Genomic DNA, 27,691 nt, shown 5'->3' on the forward strand with positions numbered 1-27,691 from the left:
CCTCCCCCATATTTTCCTCCAATCTCCTTAAAATGATGCCCCTACTGTTAGCCATTTCACTCTGGGAAACAGTCTGAGACAGGCCACTCAATCAATGTCTCTTATTGTCTTGTACCTCTTTTGTCTTCTAAACTTCCATTTTGTGTTACACATTTTAGCATATAAGCAAGGGCGAACCACCAGTGGCTCACTATAATTAAGAGACTATTAGGCAGGTATATGGAGGAATTTAAGGTGGGGGGGGGGGGTTATAAGGGAGGCAGGGTTTAAGGGTTGGCACAGCATTGTGGGCCAAAGGGCCTGTACTGTGCTGTATTGTTCTATAATCAAGCGCATGATGCCATCTCCAAGCAAGGAACAGTTCACCCTGAAGCATTTCTAACCATGGTCAGGGTCTGTGTGAAGAAATCCCTGCCCAATTACAATCAGCATTTAACCTGCAGCACTAGAGGTCCCAACACACGACACCACTGTTAGACTAAGATACGGAATGCCTCCCGTTCCAAGCCCCGACTGCATTTCAGGAAATCGGATCACTTGGTTATCGGTCTCCTGCCTGCACACCGGCAGAGCAAGTCCAGAGATTCGGACAGTAAGTAGGTGGCAGAGGATTGGCTACGGGATTGTTTCGGGTCACTGGACTGGACTCATCAGAGGATCTGAATGAATTCACCGTGGTTGTTACAGGCTTTAATAAAACAGTCACAGACGAGTGTGTCCCCACAAAATCATTCAGATCTTCCCCAATCAGGAGCCCTGGGTGAAGCAGGAGCTTCACAATCGGGGCCAGATCAGAGGCATTCAGCTCTGGAAAACAGGGAAGTTACAAGAAGTCCAGGTATGATCACCTGAAAGCCATTTGGCAATTCCAGACTAAACTTGAATCAGTGATGGATGTTTGACAGTTGTGACAGGGCTTGAATACTCTCACCTCTTGTATAGTTAAATCAAGTGACAAGGCGACAGCAGGGCTCCGCTTCCAGATGAGCTCAATGCATTCTATGTTCACTTTTGGCTGTAAAAACATGGAGGAACCATCTCAAGCTCCCCAGCCCCTGACCATCCGGTGATTTCAGTCTCTGAGGCCAGCATGAAAGCAGCCTTCAAGAGGGTGAACCCATGAAAAACATTCTGCCCAGACAGGGTACCTGGCCAAGTATTACAGACCCGTGCTGGAGTGTTCACTGAGATCTTTAACCCCTCGCTTCAGTAGGATGAGGTACCCACCTGCTTCAAGCAACCTCCAATCAAGAACAGCATGGTGACCTGCCTCACTGACTATTGTCCAGTGGCACTTACATCCACAGTGACAAAGATTGGTGATGAAACATGTCAACTCTTGTCTGAGAAGAGACTTGGATCCACTTAATTTTATCTACCAGAGCAACAGGTCCACAGCAGAGGGCATCTTGTTGGTTCTTCACTCAACCCTGGAACACCTGGACAGCAAAGATGCATATATCAGGGTGCTCTTTAACAGCTACAGCTCAGCGTTCAATACCATCATCCCCTCAAAACTAATCAATAAGCTCCAAGATCTTGACCTCAATACCTCCTTGTGCAACTGGATCCTCGATTTCCTCACTTGTAGACCCCAGTCTGATTGGCAACGACGTCTCCTCCACAATCACCCTCAGCACAGGTGCACCACCAGACTTTATGCCCAGCTCTCTGCTGTACCCACTTTACACTTAAGACTGTGAGGCTAAGGACAGCTCCAATGCCATATTCAACTTTGCTGATGACACCAGTCATAGGCTGAATCAAAGGTCATGACAAATCAACATATAGGAGAGAGACTGAAAATTTGGCTGAGTGCTGACACACAACAATGTCAGCAAGACCAAGGAGCTGATTATTGACTTCAGCAGAAGGAAACCAGAGGCCCATGAGCCAGTCCTCATCGGAGGACCAGAGGTGGAGAGGATCAGCAACTTTAAATTCCTCAGTGCTATTATTTCAGAGCACTGTCCTGGGCCCAGCATGTAAGGGCAATTATGAAAAAAGCATGTCAGTGCTTCCTCTTCGTTAGCAATTTGCAAAGATTCAGCACAACATCTAGAACTTTGACAAACTTCTATAGATGTGTGGTGGGGAGTATATTTACTGGCGCATCAGCCTGGTATGGGAACATCAATGCCCTTGAATAGAAAATCCTACAAAATGTAGTGGACACAGCCCAGTCCATCAGGAATAAAGCCCTCTCCATCACTGAGCACATCCACATGAAATGCTGTTGCAAGAAAGCAGCATCCATCATCAGGGACCCCCACCACCTAGGCTATGCTCTCTTCTCGGTGGTTCCATCAGGAAGGAGGTACAGGAGCCTCAGGATTCACACCACCAGGTTCAGGGACAGTTATTACCCCGCAACCATCAGGAAGGAGGTACAGGAGCCTCAGGATCCACACCACCAGGTTCAGAGACAGTTATTACCCCGCAACCATCAGGCTCCCGAACCAAGAAGGATAACTTCACTTGCCCCATCATTGAAATGTTCCCACAACCTATGGACTCACTTTCAAAGACCATTCATCTCATGCTTTCAATGTTTATTGTTTGTTCACACAGTTTGTTGACTTTTGCACACTGGTTGAACACCCCGTTGGTGTGGTCTTTCATTGATTCTGTTATGGTTATTAATTATTCTTTGCATTTATTGAGTATGCCCACAAGAAAACAAATCTCAGGGTAGTATATGGTGTCCTTTGATAATAAACTTACTTTTGAGTTTTGAATGGAACTCTTTCCTTTTCATATGCAGAGTCACACTTCCCCAGAGTGAGTCACAAACTGCATTCAATTTCACCAGTCCCGCTGAAGGGTTTCAGCCCGAAACGTCAACTGTACTTTTTTCCATAGATGCTGCCTGGCCTGCTGAGTTCCTCCAGCATTTTGTGTGTGTTGCTCCGATTTCCAGCATCTGCAGATTTTCTCGTTTGTGTTTTCGATTTCACCTTGACTTCTCCACAAGTTACCCTCTGGACATTGGGTGGGAAGGAGCTGGGAGGCAGATGTAGAAAGCTGCCCGCTGAACGAAACCCTGCCCAACTGGTTTCCTGTCAACTCTCTGTCCCAGCAGACCGAGTATAGAGGGAGGGAGGGAGATTTGGGCAGAGGTTCCCATAGTTTACCAACTTGAAGTGGGCTACCTCCCTGTGTTAAGTCCCACCCGCACCCCACTTCTCCCGGTGCTCATATCCCAAAGGCCTGCAGATTAGCCTGGAACTGGAGCTGGTGTACGGATACAGTTCAATAGGCAGGTCTGAATCACGTTTAGTGAGGGGGGAAGGGATTAGAGGCGAGGTGGTGGGGGGTATAACTTCCTTCTCCTGTGCATGCTTAAAAAAACAGTGCTAGCAGCTATGCTCTATTAAGAGTTTGAGGAGAGTTGGTCTGTCACCAAAGACTGGCAGATTTCCACAGATGTACTGTGGACAGCATTCTGACTGGCTGAATTACCGTCTGGTGTGGAGGGGCCACTGCACAGGATCAGAAAAAAGCTGCAAGAGTTGTAAACTCAGCCGGCTCCACCGTGGGTACCACCCTCCCCAGCATCCAGGACATCTTCAAAAGGCAATGCCTGAAAAAGTTGGCATCCATTATTAAGGACCCCACCTCCCCTCACCCAGGACATACCCTCTTCTCAAGTAAGTTACCAGGAAAGCTGATGAAGGCAAGGCAGTGGATGTTGCCTACATGGACTTTAGCACCTGACAAGGTCCCACATGGGAGGTTGGTGAAGAAGGTTCAGTCACGTGGCATTCAGGATGAGGTATAAATTGGATTAGACGTTGGTTTTGTGGGGGAAGCCAGAGAGTTGCCTCTCTGACTGGAGGCCTGTGACTGGTGTTGTGCCACAGTGTTGGGTGCTGGGTCCTTTGGTGTTTGTCATCTATATCAATGATCTGGATGATAATGTGGTTAACTGGATCAGCAGATGACACCAAGACTGGAGGTGCAGTGGACAAGGAGGAAGGGCATCATGGCTTGCGGAGGGATCTGGACCAGTCGTAAAAATGACAGATGGAATGTAATGCAGACAAATGCGGTTTTGCACTTCGGTAGGACAAACCAGGGTGGGTCTTACTGTGAGCGGTCGGGCACTGAGGAGTGTGGTAGAACAAAGGATCTGGGAACACAGGACTGTGATCTGTTGGAAGTGGTGTCACAAGTAGAGTTGTTATTTTGGCACTTTGACCTGCATAAGTCAATGTGTTGAGTACAGGACATGGGATGTTATGTTGAAGTTGTATAAGACCCGCACCCCGGTGTCACACAGTGACAGACACGTCCCAACCGGTACCGTACCCCGGTGTCACACAGTGACAGACACGTCCCCACCGGTACTGTACCCCGGTGTTACACAGTGACAGACCCGTCCCCACCGGTACCGTACCCCGGTGTCACACAGTGACAGACACGTCCCAACCGGTACCGTACCCCGGTGTCACATAGTGACAGACACGTCCCCACCGGTACTGTACCCCGGTGTCACACAGTGACAGACCCGTCCCCACCGGTACCGTACCCCGGTGTTACACAGTGACAGACCCGTCCCCACCGGTACCGTACCCCGGTGTCACACAGTGACAGACACGTCCCAACCGGTACCGTACCCCGGTGTCACATAGTGACAGACACGTCCCCACCGGTACTGTACCCCAGTGTTACACAGTGACAGACCCGTCCCCACCGGTACTGTACCCCGGTGTTACACAGTGACAGACCCGTCCCCACCGGTACCGCACCCCAGTGTCACACACTGACAGACCCGTCCCCACTGTACTGTACCTGTGTTATTAATGACAGACCTGTGTCCAACAGTGTTGTACCCTGGTGTGCCCTGATGTTCAGTCACTACCGATGTGTTGCCAGCCCCCAGGCTGTGGTGTAGTGTGGAATGTGAACATCTGGACAGTGACGACGTACACGTCAGGATGCCCCTTAGTAACTACGGCTCGGCATTCAATCCCATTGTCCCCTCAAAACTAATCAATAAGCTTCGACACGTGGGCCTCAATAGCTCCCTGTGCGATTGGATCCTCAATCTCTTCACCTGCAGACCCCAGTCAGTTCGGATCGGCAACAACATCTCCATCAGCACAGGTGCACAAGGCTGTGCGTCTAGACCCCTGCTCTACTCGCTTTATATTCACGACTGTGTGGCTAAGCACATCTCCAATGCCATATTCAAGTTTGCTGTCGATGGCCGATTTAAGGGTGGTAATGAATTGGAGAGATTGAGAATCTAACTGAGTGGTGCCATAACAACAGCTTCTCACTCAATATCAGCAAGACCAAGGAGCTGATTATTGACTTCAGGAGGAGGAACCGGGCAGGCGGGGAAATCAGAGGTGGAGGGGATCAGTAACGTTAATTTCCCCAATGTTAGAATTTCAGAGGACCTGTCCTGTCCTGTGCCCAGCACCTCTACTTTCTTAGAAATTTGTGAAGATGGCATGGCATCTAAAACTTTGACAAACTTCCATGCATGTGTGGCGGAGAGTATATTGACTGGTGGCTTCACAGCCTGGTATGGAAATGCCAATGTCCTTTGAACAGAAAATCCTGGATAAAGTAGTGGACACAGCCCAGTCCCACACCATCTACATGGAGAGGTCGCAGGAAAACAGCATCCATCATTATGACCCCCACCACCTAGATCATGAACTATTCTTGCTCCAGTCATCAGGAAGGTGGTACAGGAGCTTCAAGACTCACACCACAGGGTTCAGGAACAGTTATTACCACTTGTAACCAGAGGGGATAACTTCACTCACCCCATCGCTGACACGTTCCCACATCCTATGGACTCACTTTCAAGGACTTGTTCACGATATATTTATTGTTTGTTTATTTATTATTGTTTTGCTTTTTCCTTTGTATTTACTGTGAATGTCAGGGTTGTATAGGGTGATGTGATAAATTTACTTTGAGGGATGGAGATACGGGATACACCTTTGCTGACAACTCAGACAGAGCCTTGGACGAGGGAAAACAGAGTGAGGGGCAGGTGGGGGTAGGGAGAGGGGCATCAGGATGAGAGATTGAGAGAGGTAATGAGGGAGCAGGGGCAAGAGAACAAAGGGAGAGGTAATGGGTGATTGGGAGATTGCGACAGGGATGGAGGTGGAGAGTATTTCTGCCAGGGGGAGGAATGCATGTGTGCAGGGAAAGCAGAGAGAGGGAGTGAGGGACGGAGGCAGAGAGGTATGGAGGTTGAGGGAAGACATACACAGAATTAGGCCATTTGGCCCATCGAGTCTGCTCCACCATTTGGTCATAGCTGATCCATTTCCCTCTCAACCGCATTCTCCTGCCTCCTCACCATAACCTTTCACGCCCTGACTTATCAAGAATCTATGGATCTCTGATTTAAATATGCCCAATGATTTGGCCTTCACAACTGTATGTGGCAATGAATTTCACAGATTTGCCACTCTAGCTAAAGAAATTCCCTATCTCTGTTCTAAATTGACATTCCCCTGTTTCGAGTCTGTGCCCTCTGATCCTAGACTCTCTGCACCATAGGAAATATCTTCTCCAAATTCACTCTAGGCCTTTCGACATTCAACTCCCTCCCACACCGATGTCCCCATTCTTCTACATTCCAGTGAGTACAAGCCCAGAGCCATCAATCATTCCTCATACACGAAGCCTTTCATTCCCATGTTTTGAGAACCTCCTCTGAATGCTCTCTAATGTCACCACATCCTTTCTCAAATAAGGGGCCCAGAACTGCCCACAACACTGCAAGTGAGGCCCCACCCATGCCTTATACAGCCTCATTCTGTTTTTATATTCGTCCTCTCAAAATGAATGCTAACGATGCATTTGCCTTCCTCACCACTGGCTCAACCTGCAAATCAACCTTTAGGGAATCCTGCACAAGCACTCCCAAGTGCCTTTCCACCTCAGATTATTGGATTTTCTCCCTATTTAGAAAACAGTCTATGCTTTCATTTCTTCTGCCAAAGTGCCTGACCACACACTTCCTAACACTGTATTCCATCTGCCACTTCTTGTCAAAGGCCTTCTGAAAACCTGCATATACAACAGCCACCAATTCTCCTTTGTCTACCCTTCTTGTTATATCTTCAAAGAATTCCAACAGATATGTCAGGGAAGATTTTCCCTTGAGGAAACCATGCTGACTACAGCCCATTTTATCATGTGCCTCCAACTACCCTACAGCTCATCCTTAATTAATCAACTCCAACACTTTCCCAACCACTGAGGTCAGGCTAAATGGTTTATAATTTCCTTTTTTCTGCCTTTGTCCCTCGTTGAGGATGGAACGAGGGAAAGAGGGGGAGCGGGAGCAAGGGATGGAGGGGGAGATGGAGTGAGGGATGGAGGGGGAGCAGGAGTGTGGGATGAGGGGGAGACGGAGTGAGGGACGGGGAGAGAGCGAGGGATGGAGGGGTAGAGGTAGTGAGGGATGGAGAGGGAGCAGAAGTGAGGGACGGAGGGGAGTGGGAGCGAGGGATGGAGGGGGAGCAGGAGTGAGGGACGGAGGGGTAGAGGGTGTGAGGGATGGAGAGGGAGCAGAAGTGAGGGACAGAGGGGAGTGGGAGTGAGGGATGGAGGGGGAGCAGGAGTGAGGGACGGAGGGCTGACGGACAGATGGAGTGAGGGAATGTCCCATTGGTGGAGGGAGGGACTGAGGCAAGGGGAGTCCCTCATTCAGCCTGCCAGTCAAAGCTGGGGAAGAGCAGTGGGTAGGGGCTGGGTTGGGGCTGGTCTCCGGTGGGGATGCTGAACTCCACTGGTTGCCTGTGCAGCAGCTCAGGGTCAAAGGACAGCCCGCTGAAGAAACGTTGCTCACTGAAGGCGTCGAGGCGGTGCAGGCGGAGCCGAGGGTCGGGGCACAGCAACTGGGAGGAGAGAGGGGAGCAGACGGTGAGAGAAGGGAGGGGATGATCATCGGATCCACTACCCACCCCACACGTTACCCTCTCCACCCGCCAGCTCTCCCCTTCACTAGCTCCTCACACACCTCCGTCCACTGTCCCAACTCTCCCCTACCCCAAACCCCAACTCTCCACCCACCAATACCTCTCCTTCCCCATCTACCATCCTCCCCTGTCCTGTTCCTCCCCACTCCACACACACCTCCTCCTCCTCCAGCCCATCCCGTACGGGGCTGGAACCCGCTTTAAGCACCCTCCTCTCGAAGAACACTGCTTCAGTAAAGCAGCCAGCATAATCAATGCCCTCAGCCACCCGGACACTCTCTCTTCCCCTCTCCCACCGGGAAGATAAAAAAGCCTGAAAGCACGTCCCAGCAGGCTCAAGGACGGATTCTAGCCTGCTGCTGGAAGACTATTGAATGGTTCCCTAGTTACGTTAATATGGGACTCCTGACATCATCGTCCACCTCACTAAGGCCTTGCACCTTCCAGACAGGATTTGCCCTGGGGTTGAAATGTCCTATGCCAGAGGGCACGGATTTTAAAGTGAGAGGGGATAGGTTCAAAGGAAATGGGGGGGGCATTTTTTTGTTGTTACAGAGTGATGGATGCCTGGAATGTACTGCTGGGATGGTGGAGGAGGCAGATACGGCAGAGGTGCTCAGGAAGCCCTGCAGGAAATGAAAGGATATGGACCTTGTGTAGGCAAAGGGATTAGTTCAGTTGGGTATTTGATTACTGATCAACACTGTGGGGCAAAGGGACTGTTCCTGTCCTGTACTGTTCCATGTTGTTATTGTTTGTGGCCACTGCACTTTGTCTGTAACTGCAACACTTCATTCTGCAATCCGTTAATCCTTTTCTACTACCTCCACAACAGAATGATAATTGACGTGGTGTGTGCTCCGGGCTCTGTAGCTCACGTCACGATGTGTTTCTGGTCACTCCTTTTTTATTGCTACTCTGATCGGGGCGGACTGGCTCTGCGGCCTGCAGTCAATGAATAACACCGTGCTAAACCAAACTGAACATTCCCGGACTGTTTCAAGGACTCTGCGGTTCGATGTTTTATATTCTGCGTGTTCCTCACTTGTTTTTTGCCATTCTGCACAATTCGCTCGTTTTATTACGTGTTGGGTGTTATTATCTTTTCTTTGAATGGGTTCCATGGGGTTTATTTGTTTTGTGACTCTCTGTGGGAAGACAAATCTCAGGGTTGTACACTGCATAATAAAGGTACCGTGAATGTTCGAATCTGGATACAAGTAAAACCTACTCTCTGTACGTGTGACAATAATGCAACTATTATTTGCTCCAAGCGGGGGTGGGGGGGGGGCAGAGAATCGTAAACACCAGAGATTCTGCAGATGCTGTAAATCTTGAGTTCACACAGAATACCGAAGGAACTCAGCAAGTCAGGCAGAGCCTATGGAAATGAATAAACAGTCAATGTTTCAGAGCTCCTGCAGAGTCTCCGCCTGAAACATCAACTGTTTATTCCTGGGGGGGGGGGGGCGGGGGTCACCGATTCCAGTTCACACGCCCTGGCACGGATTGGTGAGTAGTTCCTATCCCCATCTGGTGAGCCCACGGGATAGCGTCCAAGCTGCTCACCCCCCCCCCCCCCCCGGACGGTACACACACCAGCGATGCCCCCCCACCCCACTCCCACCCAGGGGACTCTAAAGATGGGGATGTATAGCAGTGTAACACTATTAGTGTCAGGAACCTGCCGCTGCCATTCTCCCTGTGACCGTGTGGGATTTCTCCCACATACCTTATGGGTGTAACTGAGTGGCAAAGGCTCGTTGGACTGAAGGACCTGTTACCATGCTGTTCCTCGAAAGGAAATATCCCCAATAAATGATGCCTGGGCTTGAAATGCGACCATATGAGTGCTGGGGCAGGACTGACTCATAGGGCCTGAGGCCACTCCCTCCCACACCGATGTCCCTGTCCGTGTCTGTAGCGAGGGCATGCAGTTAATCAGACTGGCAGGAAAGGGGTACCTCAGAGAGGAGGAAGGCGAGGTCCTGGCTGACGGAGGTCGGTGGGGAAACGTGAACTCGCTGCAGGCTCTTCCACATGGACACGTGGTCACATTGAGACTCCACTGGAAACTGGGGGGAAGGACGGGGTAGAGAGGGGAGAGGGTGTGCAGAGAGGGGGGAGTAGAGATCTGATATAAAGCTGTAACACATTTCTAAACCTGTTTTCTCTGCCCCCACCCAGTGTGGCCCATGAACACCCTATCTGCAGAGACCATGGCTGTACATTTGTCCGGATGTGGTCTAACAGTGAACTCTCCCCAATTCCCTGCATCCATCAACCAGTGATGACGACAGGTATCCTGCAGTGGAATACTCGGACCTGTGCAGATAATACACACACTGACCACTTGGACCAGTGCGGATAGGACACACAATGATCACTCGGACAGGATCCACAGTGACCACTCGGACTTGTGTGGACAGGATCCACACTGACCACTCGGTAGGATCCACAGTGACCACTCAGACAGGACCCACAGTGACCACTCGGACAGGACCCACAGTGACCACTCGGATAGGACTCACAGTGACCACTCGGATAGGACCCACAATGACCACTCGGACAGGACCCACATTGACCACTCGGACAGGACCCACATTGACCACTCGGACAGGACCCACAGTGACCACTCGGATAGGACTCACAATGACCACTCGGACAGGACCCACACTGACCACTCGGACAGGACCCACACTGACCACTCAGACCTGTGTGGACAGGATCCACACTGACCAGACAGGACCCACACTGACCACTCGGACAGGACCCACAGTGACCACTCAGACCTGTGTGGACAGGATCCACACTGACCTCTCGGACCTATGTGGACAGGACCCACACTGACCACTCGGACCTGTGTGGACAGGACCCACACTGACCACTCGGACCTGTGTGGACAGGACCCACACTGACCACGCGGACCTGTGTGGACAGGACCCACACTGACCACTCGGACCTATGTGGACAGGACCCACACTGACCACTCGGACCTGTGTGGACAGGACCCACACTGACCACTCGGACCTGTGTGGACAGGACCCACACTGACCACTCGGACCTATGTGGACAGGACCCACACTGACCACTCGGACCTGTGTGGACAGGACCCACACTGACCACTCGGACCTGTGTGGACAGGACCCACACTGACCACTCGGTCAGGATCCACACTGACCACTCGGACCTGTGTGGACAGGACCCACACTGACCACTCGGACCTGTGTGGACAGGACCCACACTGACCACGCGGACCTGTGTGGACAGGACCCACACTGACCACTCGGACCTATGTGGACAGGACCCACACTGACCACTCAGACCTGTGTGGACAGGACCCACACTGACCACTCGGACCTGTGTGGACAGGACCCACACTGACCACTCGGACCTATGTGGACAGGACCCACACTGACCACTCGGACCTGTGTGGACAGGACCCACACTGACCACTCGGACCTGTGTGGACAGGACCCACACTGACCACTCGGTCAGGACCCACACTGACCACTCGGACCTGTGTGGACAGGACCCACACTGACCACTCGGACCTGTGTGGACAGGACCCACACTGACCACTCGGACCTGTGTGGACAGGATCCACACTGATCACTCCAGTATTACGTCTGGGAATTTCTGCTGAGGAAATACATTTTGGGAGTTTTGAGTGAAGAATTGGACACCCTCCCAGTTTTCCCATCAGCCCACCCTTCTGAAAAACACTGTTCCAACTGTATGACCTGCCGCCTCAGCATTACGCTGCCATTAAGAGTCCGATCCTGGTGTCCTCTGACATGCAGTTCTAGTCCCTGCATTACAGAAAGGACTTGGAGGCTTTGGCCAGGGTGAGGAAGAGGTTAAAGATTAAGATTAGCTTTATTCGTCACATGTACATCGAAACTCACCTTCTAATCTCGGTAGCATCCTGCTAAATGTGGTGGCGTTGTGGTTAGCACAAAGCTAGTGCCAACGAACAGGGTTCAATTCTCACTGCTGTCTGTAAAGAGTTTGCACGTTCTGCCCATGAACAAATGGGTTTCCTCCAGAAGCTCCGATTTCCTCCCACATTCCAAAGACATGCAGGTTAGGGTGGGTGAGTTGTGGGCATGCTATGTTGATACCAGAAGCGTGGTGACACCTGCAGGCTGCCCCCAGCACAATCCTTGGACTGTGTTGGTCGTTGGCACAAATTACACATTTCACTGTGTTTTGATATACATGCGACAAATAAAACTAGTCTTTAATCTCCTCTCTTACCCTCCACAACCACACTGCAGAAGCAGGGGGTTGACAGACTGGTGCGGTATAGCTCAGACAGCGAACTGTACACACCGTCACCATGCCTGACTGCAGAGAGGGCAGTGTACACACACACACACACACACACCCACACACACGCTGGGACACGATACTGTGTGCATCACAGAAAGCCCTTCCCAACAGGCGCACTTCTTAAAAGAGGGCACAGGAGATTTTGCAGATGCTGGAAATCCAGAACCACACACACAAAATGGTGGAGGAACTCAGCAGGTCAGGCATGGGTCACAGTGGCCAAGTGGCTGTGTAATATTTCCCAGACTGCCTGTAAGGAGTTCATACGTTCTTCCATTGACCGTACAGGTTTCCTCCCACATTCTACAGACGTATGGCTCCGGGTTAGTGAGCTGTGGGCTCGCTGTGTTGGTGCCGGAACTGTGGGGACTCTTGCAGGCTGCCCCCAGCACATCCTCACTGATTTAATTTGACCCAAACGATATATTTCACTGTTTGTTTCAATGTACATCTGCCAAATAAAGTGAATCTCCTCAGGTCAGGAGGGAGTCCTGATGGAGGGTCTCGGCCTGAAACGTTGGCTGCTTATTCCTCTCCACAGATGCTGCCTGACCTGCCGAGTTACTCCTGTGTGTGTGTGTGTGTGTGTGTGTGTGTGAGAAAGGGATTGCTAGTGATCGAGTAAGGGAAGCGGAGTGTCAGGGTTAACCCAGGTGTAGTGAGAAGTGCCAGCTCTGGCCCCACAGGCCCACCTTCCCCGATCATTACCTCGCCAGTAGCCAACGCGTAGAGAAGCACTCCGAGAGACCACCAGTCAGCCGAGTGGTTGTAGGGGCTGCCCCTCAACACCTCGGGAGCTGCAAATAGAACCGGGTCAAGCATGAGCAATGGCAGCCACATATCCACCCCCTGGTGATGCCCACACCCACAGTCCCGGTACCACCCACACACAGCCCAGCTCCCGACCTTGGTATCACAACCTCCCACCTCCCCAAGCTTACCCATGTACTGGACAGTTCCACAGATGGTGTGAGCCCTCTCTCCCCGCCAGAGTCTGCGAGACAACCCGAAATCCGTCAGCATGATATGGCCTGTGAAAAGGAATTGGACAGACAGAGAGAGAATGAGAGAATGAGGGGGGGGGGAGGGAGGGAGAGAGCGAGAGAGAGAGCAAGAGGGAGAAAGGGAGGAAGGGAGAGAGAGTGAGAATGAGAGTGAGGGGGAGAGACAGAGAATGGGAGGGAGGGAGAGACAGATTGCAGAAAGTGGGGGATGAGAATATGCGGGGAGAGAGGGGTAGAAGGGAATGTGAGGGAAGAGACAGGAAGACAATACTCAAAGATTCACTCCTTTCACAGAAGCCTCCATGAGGAAATGTGGATTTTGTGGGCTGCTCTGTGCACTGAGCTGGGTTGACCGATTTGTGATGTTGGCTGGACACACTGAGCTGGGTTGACCGATCTGTGATGTTGGCTGGACACACTGAGGCAGCCGTTGCAAAGCAGATCACATTTTGGTCTTTTTAAATGGAGGCACTGAGGACAAAGCAGGAAAACTTGGTTGAACTCTCTTCAGCTCTGGTAAGGTAGATCCCATGGAAAGCCCAGTCACCATGTCGGGACGTCTGCAGGCTGCCGGGACCGAGTGGAGAGGCAGCTCAGCTGACGTGAGAACTAGTCGAGCTGTAGAGACACAGATTGTGGGAGGCTGAGGTGAAGATGGTGCCATTAACTGAACATACATGGAAAGGGGAGCAGAGATACAGGGGAGGGGGAAAGCTTCCATGCACAGTGAGGGGAAATGATCACCCACAAGGGGAAGGGAAGCCGATGGGCGGTGATGCCTCTGATCTAGAGGTGGAGGCATAAGACAGGAGGGGTAGAGGCGCGGGGGGGGGGTGAAGGCTGTCTAAGTGGGTCACCCTGCAGACAGCTGGCAGATTCGAAGTGCCGAACAACCTCCTCCTATTCAGGGACTCACTACCTGATCGGCTGGGGGTTAGGTTCTCACCCCGCTCAGTCAGAAGAATGTTCTCCATCTGAAAGAGTTAAAGGTCAGAGTTCATCATTCAATCACAGAGTACGAGGCAGCTCACAGCCCGTAGGTACAGCTCGTTCTGTCCTCCCCCTGCCTTACCCCCTCCCACCACCACGGTCCCAGCTCACAGCCCGTAGGTACAGCTCATTCCGTCCTCCCACCACCATGGTCCCAGCTCACAGCCCGTAGGTACAGCTCATTCCGTCCTCCCCCTGCCTTACCCCCTCCCACCACCATGGTCCCAGCTCACAGCCCGTAGGTACAGCTCGTTCCGTCCTCCCGCCACCATGGTCCCAGCTCACAGCCCGTAGGTACAGCTCGTTCCGTCCTCCCCCTGCCCTACCCCCTCCCACCACCATGGTCCCAGCTCACAGCCCGTAGGTACAGCTTGTTCCGTCCTCCCACCACCATGGTCCCAGCTCACAGCCCGTACATACAGCTCATTCCGTCCTCCCCCTGCCCTACCCCTTCCCACACGGTCCCAGGTTACCTCCCTTCCCACTCAGGTGGGTGACCTCTGACCCCTTCTTTTATATGCACTCTCATTGTAATTGATGGTAATTTTGGTGTACTGCACTGTACTGCTGACAACATACAGCACTGTGCAGAAGTCCTAGGCACACATATACTGCTGGGGCGCCCAAGACTTTTGCACAGTACTGTATTCGTACTCCACCCAGGACCGAGGCGACACTCAAGACAAAGCGAAAATAGGTTTCTCCCTACCTTCACGTCTCGGTGGATGACTCCAAAATCGTGAAGGAAACCTGAGGAGTCAAAGGGCAAGGGTCAAAGGAGCTTCAGTCCCTGTAATGAGTCCTGGCCACAACTCTGTGATTTCACCCTCAATATGGCCCCCTTTATTATTACAAAACTATAAAAGTTTATTTACACAACAAATACAAAAAGTACAAAACTTTCAAAATTTACAAGACAGTGAATAATTAAAATTAAAATATGATTACTACTGTCTATTAAACAGTCAATACCCCAGGAAGCCCACTGCTCCTGTAAGTTCCCCACTGTGACCATATGCTCCCTCTCTGAGGACAGCTGGGCATGAACGTTGCCTCGGAAGAGGGGCAGGCAGTTGGCCCCGGCAGAGCCCTCGACTTTCTGCCATCTAGACCCGTGAATAATAAATAATAAATCAGTGCTGCCAGGATAATCAAGGACACAACCCACGTAGCCAGCACACTTTTTGTTCCTCTTCCCCCCGGGAGAAGGTTCAGGAGCTTGAAGATTCGTACGGCCAGATTTGGGAACAGCTTCTTTCCAACTGTGATGAGACTGCTGAACAGATCCTGACCCGGATCTGGGCCGTACCTTCCAAATATCCGGACCTGACTTGCACTACCTTACTTTCCCTTTTCTATTTTCTAATTATGATTTATAATTTAAATTTTTATTATATTTAATTTGATTTGTACTTCAGGGAGCGTGAAACACAGAATCAAATATCACTGTGATGATTGTAAGCTCTAGTATCAATTGTTTAGTGACGAGAAAGTAAAGAATAGCCAGCTTACAGGCCCAGTATCAAACCCACTACTAGATCCTCCTCGCGACCCACCCCCACCCGAACTGGGCCCGTATAGGAGGATCGTGGGGCTGAAGTGATCCAGAACCCGAGCAGCCCCTTCAGACACTCAAACAGGGGCTGCAACCTCTCACACTCCGTGTACACTGACTCTCCCCGGCCACAGAACGGACAAGGGGACGGATGTCAGTGAACCTGCTGTCCGGGACTGCCCAGTGCCACACCTTCCACCCCAGGTCCCCAGTGTACAGATACTTCCACTGGGGGCCCCCTCCGCTGCCGGATGGTAACACGGACGTCAAGGTGAGTCTGGTCGGCAGATGACGGCAAGGATGAAAGCTGTGCAGGAGCAGCTCATGCAAGAGTCCCCCTCTTCCTCCTCACCGAGTGCACTCCTCTCATCCCCCTCCAGGCAGTTGTCATTGACACTCGATGTGACCACCTCACTCCTCACCCTCACTGTAGTCCCGACTACGGGCTCTACCCCATTTTTGGGACCAGTAACAGAGGGAAGCCCCTCCACCTCTGGATCCATATCCTGGGCATGAGCTTACTGGGTTGTTTCCAACTCTACACGCTCGACCCCTTCCCTCCAAACAACACTGGGAGAGTCTCCTCCCTCCTGACCCCTTGGGACACACTCCCTCTGTCTGGTTGCATGGGGTGACAATTCAAAGCTGCACCGGCTCCCCCGTGGACTGCGAGCTCCTCGGCTGGGCACTTTGCATCAATCGAGATGCCAGTCCATCTGGTGACCCTTTACCCACAGGGCTTTGCCCCTCCCCAGGGAGTACATGCTCCAAGTGCACAATTCCAAATGGAGGTTAGTCCACCTCCCCACACGGCTCCCCCTCAATGGTGTCACACACAGGCCTGGAGGCCATGTGTTCTGGAGATGTCTCCCCGGCAGAGGGCCCCTGCACTACAGGCTATCCTACAGTCCGGGGTGGACAAACTCTGCACACATGGCCTTAACTGGGGCTACATCCTCATCATCCTCCTCCTCCTGAGGCTCCTGATCTCCATTCTCAGGGGATACGTCCCTCTGAGGCACATTGACCTCCATCTCAGAGGCATCCTCAGCCTCAGGCACTACCTCCCCTCCCCCGACTTGCTGGATTTTGGGCCCTTCGGCTCGGTTTAACAGCAACAACCTGTTCCATCTCTGGGGGAGAAGCCTTCAGATGCCCCATGTCCAACCATGACTTCCACAGCCGGTGACACAGTGGGGGTGATGGGGGATCACCCTGTGCCTCTGTGGCATAGTTCAAACAATTCTTCTGAATATGCCCAAACTCCTTACAGGCATGGCAGCTCAGGCAGCCCGTAGCCCACAGGACAGTATAATAATGCCCCTCAAAATAAACCCAAAGCTGCACCTTGGCATCCCGCCCCACTCCAGCTGCATCAGCAGACGGCACTGGAATGAGAATAGGTGCTCATAACCCTGCGGAGGTGCCCTGTACCGTATCAGGGTTATTTTGATCGCACCTCACCTGTGGAGTGTAGATAGGGAGATGGGGGTGGATGTCAGAAAGGATTACTGATTGTACGGGGCCCATGACCGGTTCCACCTGCATAAATACCCTCCCCACCTTTAACCCACCTTCCCACCTTCAGGATTTATGGCCAAAAACACAGCCCACAGTGACTTCAAATAAAACAGTTCAAAATCACTACTGCAACAATGCCCTCACAGCCTCCAACAGTCTCCACCCTGGCCTTTACGTCGGCGTTCCTACCGACTGAAATAGGCACAGTACACTGTACAGCGTTCTTTAAGCTCAGTAATTTGAACAGGCGGTCCTCTTCGTCAGCTGCCGCTCCTGGGCCAGTAGTGTGTGTGCAGGACTTGGGCTGCGCCATCTTGGACCCGCATCCAGCCATGCCACAGTCGAATTCAAAAGTTCGAATAGTACTGCTGGGGGAAAGAAGCACAGGCTACACCCAGCAGAACTCCAGCAAACAGTCAAAAATACAGTTCAGAGACGAAACTGGACAGGACGCGAGGGGAGAACTGGATAGGCAGGGAATCGGAGGGGAGAAGGAGTGGACGGGCAGAGAATCAGAGGGGAGAAGGAGTGGATGGGCAGAGAATCAGAGGGGAGAAGGAGTGGATGGGCAGGGAATCGGAGGGGAGAAGGAGTGGATGGGCAGGGAATCGGAGGGGAGAAGGAGTGGATGGGCAGGGAATCGGAGGGGAGAAGGAGTGGATAGGCAGGGAATCGGAGGGGAGAAGGAGTGGACGGGCAGAGAATCAGAGGGGAGAAGGAGTGGATGGGCAGAGAATCAGAGGGGAGAAGGAGTGGATAGGCAGGGAATCGGAGGGGAGAAGGAGTGGACGGGCAGAGAATCAGAGGGGAGAAGGAGTGGATGGGCAGAGAATCAGAGGGGAGAAGGAGTGGATGGGCAGGGAATCGGAGGGGAGAAGGAGTGGATGGGCAGGGAATCGGAGGGGAGAAGGAGTGGATGGGCAGGGAATCGGAGGGGAGAAGGAGTGGATGGGCAGGGAATCGGAGGGGAGAAGGAGTGGATGGGCAGGGAATCGGAGGGGAGAAGGAGTGGATGGGCAGGGAATCGGAGGGGAGGAGTGGATGGGCAGGGAATCGGAGGGGAGAAGGAGTGGATGGGCAGAGAATCAGAGGGGAGAAGGAGTGGATGGGCAGGGAATCGGAGGGGAGGAGTGGATGGGCAGGGAATCGGAGGGGAGGAGTGGATGGGCAGGGAATCGGAGGGGAGAAGGAGTGGATGGGCAGGGAATCGGAGGGGAGAAGGAGTGGATGGGCAGGGAATCGGAGGGGAGAAGGAGTGGATGGGCAGGGAATCGGAGGGGAGAAGGAGTGGATGGGCAGGGAATCGGAGGGGAGAAGAAGCAGATGGGCAGGGAATCGGAGGGGAGAAGGAGTGGATGGGCAGGGAATCGGAGGGGAGAAGAAGCAGATGGGCAGGGAATCGGAGGGGAGAAGGAGTGGATGGGCAGGGAATCGGAGGGGAGAAGGAGTGGATGGGCAGGGAATCGGAGGGGAGGAGTGGATGGGCAGGGAATCGGAGGGGAGGAGTGGATGGGCAGAGAATCAGAGGGGAGAAGGAGTGGATGGGCAGGGAATCGGAGGGGAGAAGGAGTGGATGGGCAGGGAATCGGAGGGGAGGAGTGGATGGGCAGGGAATCGGAGGGGAGAAGGAGTGGATGGGCAGGGAATCGGAGGGGAGAAGGAGTGGATGGGCAGGGAATCGGAGGGGAGGAGTGGATGGGCAGGGAATCGGAGGGGAGGAGTGGATGGGCAGGGAATCGGAGGGGAGAAGGAGTGGATGGGCAGGGAATCGGAGGGGAGAAGGAGTGGATGGGCAGGGAATCGGAGGGGAGGAGTGGATGGGCAGGAAATCGGAGGGGAGAAGGAGTGGATGGGCAGAGAATCAGAGGGGAGAAGGAGTGGATGGGCAGGGAATCGGAGGGGAGAAGGAGTGGATGGGCAGGGAATCGGAGGGGAGGAGTGGATGGGCAGGGAATCGGAGGGGAGGAGTGGATGGGCAGGGAATCGGAGGGGAGAAGGAGTGGATGGGCAGGGAATCGGAGGGGAGAAGGAGTGGATGGGCAGGGAATCGGAGGGGAGGAGTGGATGGGCAGGGAATCGGAGGGGAGAAGGAGTGGATGGGCAGGGAATCGGAGGGGAGGAGGAGTGGATGGGCAGGGAATCGGAGGGGAGAAGGAGTGGATGGGCAGGGAATCGGAGGGGAGAAGGAGTGGATGGGCAGGGAATCGGAGGGGAGGAGTGGATGGGCAGGGAATCGGAGGGGAGAAGGAGTGGATGGGCAGGGAATCGGAGGGGAGAAGGAGTGGATGGGCAGGGAATCGGAGGGGAGAAGGAGTGGATGGGCAGGGAATCGGAGGGGAGAAGGAGTGGATGGGCAGGGAATCGGAGGGGAGAAGGAGTGGATGGGCAGGGAATCGGAGGGGAGAAGAAGCAGATGGGCAGGGAATCGGAGGGGAGAAGGAGTGGATGGGCAGGGAATCGGAGGGGAGAAGAAGCAGATGGGCAGGGAATCGGAGGGGAGAAGGAGTGGATGGGCAGGGAATCGGAGGGGAGAAGGAGTGGATGGGCAGGGAATCGGAGGGGAGAAGGAGTGGATGGGCAGGGAATCGGAGGGGAGAAGGAGTGGATGGGCAGGGAATCGGAGGGGAGGAGTGGATGGGCAGGGAATCGGAGGGGAGGAGTGGATGGGCAGAGAATCAGAGGGGAGAAGGAGTGGATGGGCAGGGAATCGGAGGGGAGAAGGAGTGGATGGGCAGGGAATCGGAGGGGAGAAGGAGTGGATGGGCAGGGAATCGGAGGGGAGGAGGAGTGGATGGGCAGGGAATCGGAGGGGAGAAGGAGTGGATGGGCAGGGAATCGGAGGGGAGGAGGAGTGGATGGGCAGAGAATCAGAGGGGAGAAGGAGTGGATGGGCAGGGAATCGGAGGGGAGAAGGAGTGGATGGGCAGGGAATCGGAGGGGAGAAGGAGTGGATGGGCAGGGAATCGGAGGGGAGGAGGAGTGGATGGGCAGGGAATCGGAGGGGAGAAGGAGTGGATGGGCAGGGAATCGGAGGGGAGAAGGAGTGGATGGGCAGGGAATCGGAGGGGAGGAGTGGATGGGCAGGGAATCGGAGGGGAGAAGGAGTGGATGGGCAGGGAATCGGAGGGGAGAAGGAGTGGATGGGCAGGGAATCGGAGGGGAGGAGTGGATGGGCAGGGAATCGGAGGGGAGAAGGAGTGGATGGGCAGGGAATCGGAGGGGAGAAGGAGTGGATGGGCAGGGAATCGGAGGGGAGAAGGAGTGGATGGGCAGGGAATCGGAGGGGAGAAGGAGTGGATGGGCAGGGAATCGGAGGGGAGAAGAAGCAGATGGGCAGGGAATCGGAGGGGAGAAGGAGTGGATGGGCAGGGAATCGGAGGGGAGAAGAAGCAGATGGGCAGGGAATCGGAGGGGAGAAGGAGTGGATGGGCAGGGAATCGGAGGGGAGAAGGAGTGGATGGGCAGGGAATCGGAGGGGAGGAGTGGATGGGCAGGGAATCGGAGGGGAGGAGTGGATGGGCAGGGAATCGGAGGGGAGAAGGAGTGGATGGGCAGGGAATCGGAGGGGAGAAGGAGTGGATGGGCAGGGAATCGGAGGGGAGGAGTGGATGGGCAGGAAATCGGAGGGGAGAAGGAGTGGATGGGCAGGGAATCGGAGGGGAGAAGGAGTGGATGGGCAGGGAATTGGAGGGGAGGAGTGGATGGGCAGGGAATCGGAGGGGAGAAGGAGTGGATGGGCAGAGAATCAGAGGGGAGAAGGAGTGGATGGGCAGGGAATCGGAGGGGAGGAGTGGATGGGCAGGGAATCGGAGGGGAGGAGTGGATGGGCAGGGAATCGGAGGGGAGAAGGAGTGGATGGGCAGGGAATCGGAGGGGAGAAGGAGTGGATGGGCAGGGAATCGGAGGGGAGGAGTGGATGGGCAGGGAATCGGAGGGGAGAAGGAGTGGATGGGCAGGGAATCGGAGGGGAGGAGTGGATGGGCAGGGAATCGGAGGGGAGAAGGAGTGGATGGGCAGGGAATCGGAGGGGAGGAGTGGATGGGCAGGGAATCGGAGGGGAGAAGGAGTGGATAGGTGTGGTGTTAGAAGAAACCACAGCGCTGTCTGAGCAGCAGTCATGAAGAGACAAACTTGCCCCTGGGCAGTCCACTGCTCAAAAGTCCAAAGTGCTCTTCACCCAGTCACACTGGGCTAGGCGCTCCGAACGGGAGGGGTTTTCCATTGTTACAAATGAAATAAATCCGACCCCATTCCTGGCAAAGTCAGATCGAATTTTGGCAAACTGCCAACTACAGCCATGCTCAGCGCCGAGAAAAACGGACCAAAAAGTTTCACCGAAACAAATCCTTCCAGGTAAAGAAACTGTTTCACTCCACTGCTGAGATGATAGTCCACACAAAGTCCTCTGGTGGTCTCCAAAACCGTTCCTCAGGAATGGTACAGCAAATTTCCAACTTTAGGAGAGAGAGCTCCAACACCGTGACCCTCCCCAGTACCACCCCTCCTACAGTGTGACCCTCCCTCAGTACCACCCCTCCCAGTGACCCTCCCCAGTACCACCCCTCCTACAGTGTGACCCTCCCCAGTACCACCCCTCACACAGTGTGACCCTCCCCAGTACCACCCCTCCCACAGTGTGACCCTCCCCAGTACCACCCCTCCCAGTGACCCTCCCCAGTACCACCCCTCCTACAGTGTGACCCTCCCTCAGTACCACCCCTCCCAGTGACCCTCCCCAGTACCACCCCTCCCACAGTGTGACCCTCCCCAGTACCACCCCTCACACAGTGTGACCCTCCCCAGTACCACCCCTCCCAGTGACCCTCCCCAGTACCGCCCCCCCCACAGTGTGACTCTCCCTCAGTACCACCCCTCCCACAGTGTGACCCCCCCCCCTTGGTACCACCCCTCCCACAGTGTGACCCCCCCCCTCGGTACTGCCCCTCCCACAGTGTGACTCTCCCTCAGTACACCCCTCCCACAGTGTGACCCTTCCTCAGCACACCCCTCCCACAGTTGTGACCCTCCCTCAGTACCGCCCCTCCCACAGTGTGATCCTCCCCAGTACCACCCCTCCCACAGTGTGATCCTCCCCAGTACCACCCCTCCCACAGTGTGACCCTCCTTCAGTATGGCCCCCTCCCAAGAACTCACCGATGGCAGAGCCCAATTCGGCTGCAAAGACTCGCACTCTGCTCTCAGCCAGTGGTTTTCGATCACTCCAGAGCCTCGAGAGGTCGCCAGCACAGTGATAATCACACACTACAGGGAGGGGGAGAAGAGGGAGGTCAGAAGTGAGCTGTCACTGAGGCCGTGAGCAGGGCTATGCCGAGATCTGAAACTTTGAGGGGGGTCAAAACACACAGTGGTGAACTCAAGAGTACAGCCTCAATCGTGTCTGAAGCCAGACCCATACTGGGAATTACCGGGAGCCACAACAGGTCTAATACACTGGTCCACTGGACCCCGGCCCTCTTCCCTCACATCCCCAACCATTTCAGCCCAGGATGTTGTGCTGACCTTTTAACCTACTCTAAAATCAATCGAACTTTTCCCTCCATTTTTCTACCATCCGTGTCCATCTGATTATTTTAAATGTCCCTAATGTATGTCTCTACCACCACCCCTGGCAGGGTGTTCCATGCACCCAGCACTCTCTGTGTAAAACTCCGACCTCTGACATCCCCCCCTATACTTTCCTGCAGTGCCTCCTCATATTAGTTTGTACACTTTCCTGTTTCAGTTAGTGTGTCTTTCCCCTCACAAACAGGCAGAACTCCCAGTGTGAAGCACAAGCCTTTCCCTCACCTCCCCGGGTCTACTGTTTCCTCTCCGCCACCCCCTCCCCCCAAGTCCTGGCTCCAACCCGGCTGGGCAGACAGGCGTTAACTGGGCTGCCTTCAGCCTCTCTGGCTCCCCAGTGTGTCCACGTGGCTCCGCCCTCTGCCTCTGATCTGGGGACATATCTCCCTGGTATCCACCTTCCCTCTCCCCAAACCCCAATATCCTGTCAGCTTCCTCTACCCCATTTCCACTGTGAGCTTTTGATCGTGGGTCTCCCTGCTCCGTAGAGGGGTGAGGATGTGTGTGGGAGGTGATTCCCCCCCCCCACCTGTTCATGGCTGCTTTCTGTTTGATTCCCTCCCTACTGTTGCATTGGGTTTTAGATTTGTTATTTTACTCGTAGTTTAACACCCCAGTGCTTGCTTGAATTTTTACATCATCACCCATATCCTTGTTAATTGTTGATTTTCCAGTAATTGTAGCAGAGCCAATTCTGTACTTTCTAGAAGCTTCTCCTCCTTCCTGCTGCAGGTGTCACTCCATTTGAATCTGGTTATTTTACAGGCTAATTGTTATCACTGGGACGTTGTTATCCTTCACTCAAGAGCTTAAGAACATGGAAGAGTACAGGTCCTTCAGCTCACAGAATGTAAAAGAGCCCTTCTCTTTATTCATTCTATTGTTCTTCAAACACTGAATAGTCAACAACAGTGGGCGGGTGGAGGTACGTCTCTACCAAAGGAGTAGGGTGTCTTTCCCTCCACCAGCCTGCAGGTCACCCTTGGGCAAGGTGTAGCACCTGCTTAGCCCCCCCCCCACCCCCCGTCAGGGTCACGTGAAGCCATGGGAGAAGGTGGTGGATGTTGGTGCATATCACCCGTCTTGTAAAGACACTGCCCAGAAGAAGACAATGGCAAACCACTTCTGTAGAATTTGCCAAGAACAATCGTGGTGATGGGAAGACCAAGTAGCACGAATGATGTGCACAACATGCTTTACGCCGTAATCTTGACTTCCAAACCTCTGGATCACAAAAAGCTCAGGATCCAGCACTACTCTGGAGCCAATGGAAAGACCCTACCCCTCCAGACACGGGGCAGGGCTCGAGGCAGAGGCTCCGCTGCTGTTCTGCAATCTTGTCCCTCATTGCACAGTCCAAACACAAGTCTCATCTAGTGGAAATGGGGTAGGTGGTCTTTCTTCCCCCTTTGGCAATGAACAAACAGATGGCTCCACCCCTCCAGCTCATGCCCAGGAACAGGCTAGGTCAGGGAAATCATTAGGGCTTAAGAGATTAGCTCTATTTGCCACATGCACATCGAAACATCCAGTGAAATATGTCGTTTGGGTCAACGACCAACACAGCCCAAGGATGCGCTGAGGGCAGCCCGCAAGTGTTGCAATCTTTCCAGTGCTGACACACACTCTGTTTAGTAACTGTAACCCGTACCTCTTTGGGATGTGGGAAGAAACACATTTGCTCTCGGGGAAAACGTACAAACACCTTCCATACAGTGGCTGAATTGAACCCTGATCGATCAGTGACAGTACGAGGTGTTACGCTAACCACTAGAGAGACTGACAGGGAAGTAGGAATGTTCCCCACCAGCTGAACCATAGTCCACTTTGCTGAGGGCTCCCCCATTTAAACTCCAATCCTCTGTGGGAGCCCAGGACACATGGTGCGGAGGGTGTATGGGACACAGGGCAACAGTGAGGAATGTGACCCTTCACTCACACACATGCCTGCTAACTGCCCCATCCCGTTCCCTGCACACGGGTGATTTTCGGGACAAGTAGGTGCAGTTCTCAGCTCAGGAGTAGGCTACTTGGCCCCTTGAGCCTATCCCACCATTCTATACTGGAGTTCAGAAAAATGGTGGGGGGAGGATAGAATCTCATCGAAACCTATCAAATAGGCCTGGATAGAGTAGGTGTGGAGAGGTTGTTTCCTATAGTGGGGAGAGTCTAGGACCAGAGGACACAGATAGAGTGGATATGGAGAGGGTGTTTCCTATAGTGGGGGAGTCTAGGACCAGAGGACACAGATAAGAGTGGATGTGGAGAGGGTGTTTCCTATAGTGGGGGAGTCTAGGACCAGAGGACACAGATAAGAGTGGATGTGGAGAGGGTGTTTCCTATAGTGGGGGAGTCTAGGACCAGAGGGCACAGCATCAAGAATAGAGGGACATCCCTTTAGAACAGAGATGAGGAGGAATTTCTTTAGCCAGAAGGTGATTAATCTGTGGAATTCATTGCCATCGATCGCTGTGGAGGCTAAGTCACTGGGTTACCTTTAAAGCGGAGGTTGATAGGTTCTTGATTAGTCAGTGTCAAAGGTTAAAGGAAGAAAGCAAAAGAGTGGGGTTGAGAGGGAGAATAAATCAGCCATGATGGAATGGCAGAGCAGGCTTGATAGGCTGAATGGCCTAATTCTGCTCCTATATTTTATAGTTTTAATACAATCATGGCTGGTCTAGGTTAGTGGCATCAACGCCTCTACTGTGCCAGTTCCTCAAACTTTCAAACATTTATCTCGAAAGGCAGCACGGTGGTGTAGAAGTCAGTGCACCAGTGATCAGTGTTCAATTCCCACCACTGTCTGTAAAGAGTTTCTACCTTCTCCCCGCCACCGCGTCGGTTTCCTGGGTGTTCCGCTCTCCTCCCACATCCCAGAGAAGGACTCTCAGGTTAAATTGCTGCTGTAGTGAAATGTTTTAGGGTGGGGGTTCTCAGCCTGGAGTCCATGGACTGCCTTGCTTCGTAGTATTGGTCCATAGCACACAGAAGGCCCTGCTTTAGGTTAATGAGTTGTGTGCATGCTACATTGGCATTGGAAGCAGAGTAACACAATGTGGAACCCAGCACAATCTTCGGACTGTGTCGGTCGCAGACACAAATGATGCACTTCACTGCATGTTTCAATGTACATGTGACAAATGAATCTAATTTTTAATCTTTATTCTACCTCAAGAAACTAAAGGGAAAGAAGCAAGGGGAGATGCTAGTCTAGGGGCTGGTAACTAGAACACACACACGGCACCACAAAGCCACACCGGTGCCGAGAACGCCACGGCACACCCGGGAACTCACTAATGAAGAGCAGGCGCGAAGTCTGCCAGCATTCCCGCAGCCCCTGCACGAAGGGATGGAGGACCTGCCTCTGGGGAGGAAAACGAGAAGAAAAGAAGTGTTTCCACAAGCTGCTCCTGAGGTGCAGGTGGCAGATGGGGGGGTGGGAGGGGGTGGAATTGGGAGGAGACAATAGGCTAAAACACAAAAAGGAGTTCTGTCCCTCAAAGGAACTGAATCCATGGAGTTGTGGGGTCATTAGGCTCAGTGTTATTTCTACAGTTAGTCTTCATTTCCATATTGGTTATTTGTCTGTCTTCATTTACATACCGTCACTAGGAAGTTTGCGAACCCTTTACAATTACCTGCTTTTCTGCATTAATTTCTCATAATATGTACTCTGATCTTCATCTAAGTCACAAGAATAGACAAACACAACCTACCTAAACTAATAACAATTATACTTCTCCTCAATACTGAGTACACCATTTAAACAATCACAGTCTGGGTTTAAAAAAAGTATTTGAACCTCAGGGATAATTCCTTCTACAAAAGCTATTTGGAGTCAGGTGTTCCAGTAATGAGATGAGATTGGAGGTGTGGGTTGGGGAGGTGCCCTGCCCTGTAAAAATGACAAACAAAGAGCCAGCTCTTCTCAAGAAAGACACACAAAATGCTGGTGGAACACAGCAGGCCAGGCAGCATCTATAAGGAGAAGCACTGTCAACATTTCGGGCTGAGACCCTTTGTCAGAACTTGCTAAAGTCTCTGTTCATGTGTCGACTGTAAGAAAATCACTGAACAAGAATGGTGTTTATGGAAGGAAACTACTGTTCTCCTAACAAAAGCATTGCTGCATCATCTCAAGTTTGCAAAAGACCACCTGGATGTCCTACAATGCTTCTGGGACAATGTTCTGTGGATAGATGGGACAGAAGTTGAACTTTTTGGCAGAAAAGCACATTGTTATGTTTGGAGGAAAAAGAGCACTTTACACCAACACCAAAACCTCATCCCAACTGTGAAGCACGGTGGAAGGAGCATCATGGTTTGGGGCTGCTTTGCCACTTCAGGGCCTGGACAGCTTGCAATCATTGCGGGAACAATGAATTCAAAATTGTATTAAGATATTTAAAAAAGAAGAAAATTTTGCTTTGGAAAGGCCCAGTCAGAACCCAATTGAGATGCTGTGGTATGACCCGAAGGGGGCAGTTCATGCAAAGTATCCCAGAAATACTGATGAACAGAAACAGTTTCGTATGGAAGAATGGTATAAAATTCCTCCTTGTCTATGTGCAAGTCTGACCAGCAGCTCCAGCAAAGATTTGGTGGAAGTTATTGCTGCTAAAGGAGGTACTACCAGTTATTAAATACAAAGGTTCTCAAATTTTTTCCAGCCTGGACTGTAAATGATTAAGCAGTGTGTTCAATCAAGATATGAAAAGCACAATTGTTTGTGTGTTACTAGT

General features: G+C 52.7%; 1 protein-coding gene across 1 annotated transcript in view; it reads right to left on the minus strand.

The window, feature by feature from the left end:
• Positions 1–5,222: 5,222 nt before the first annotated feature.
• The window catches only part of LOC132395216 (ribosomal protein S6 kinase-related protein-like), a 30,165-nt gene continuing 7,696 nt past the window's right edge, over positions 5,223–27,691 (minus strand). The window contains exons 5-12 of the mRNA XM_059971504.1: positions 22,521–22,628; positions 15,263–15,608; positions 15,000–15,040; positions 14,247–14,274; positions 13,238–13,327; positions 13,005–13,093; positions 9,926–10,036; positions 5,223–7,880 (exon numbers count right to left, since the gene is read on the minus strand). Coding sequence (XP_059827487.1) covers positions 7,686–7,880; positions 9,926–10,036; positions 13,005–13,093; positions 13,238–13,327; positions 14,247–14,274; positions 15,000–15,040; positions 15,263–15,608; positions 22,521–22,628 — 1,008 coding nt within the window. The 3' untranslated portion in view covers positions 5,223–7,685. The remainder of the gene's footprint in view (positions 7,881–9,925; positions 10,037–13,004; positions 13,094–13,237; positions 13,328–14,246; positions 14,275–14,999; positions 15,041–15,262; positions 15,609–22,520; positions 22,629–27,691) is intronic.

Source organism: Hypanus sabinus, chromosome 6 (assembly GCF_030144855.1).
Source record: "Hypanus sabinus isolate sHypSab1 chromosome 6, sHypSab1.hap1, whole genome shotgun sequence".
NCBI lineage: Eukaryota > Metazoa > Chordata > Chondrichthyes > Myliobatiformes > Dasyatidae > Hypanus > Hypanus sabinus.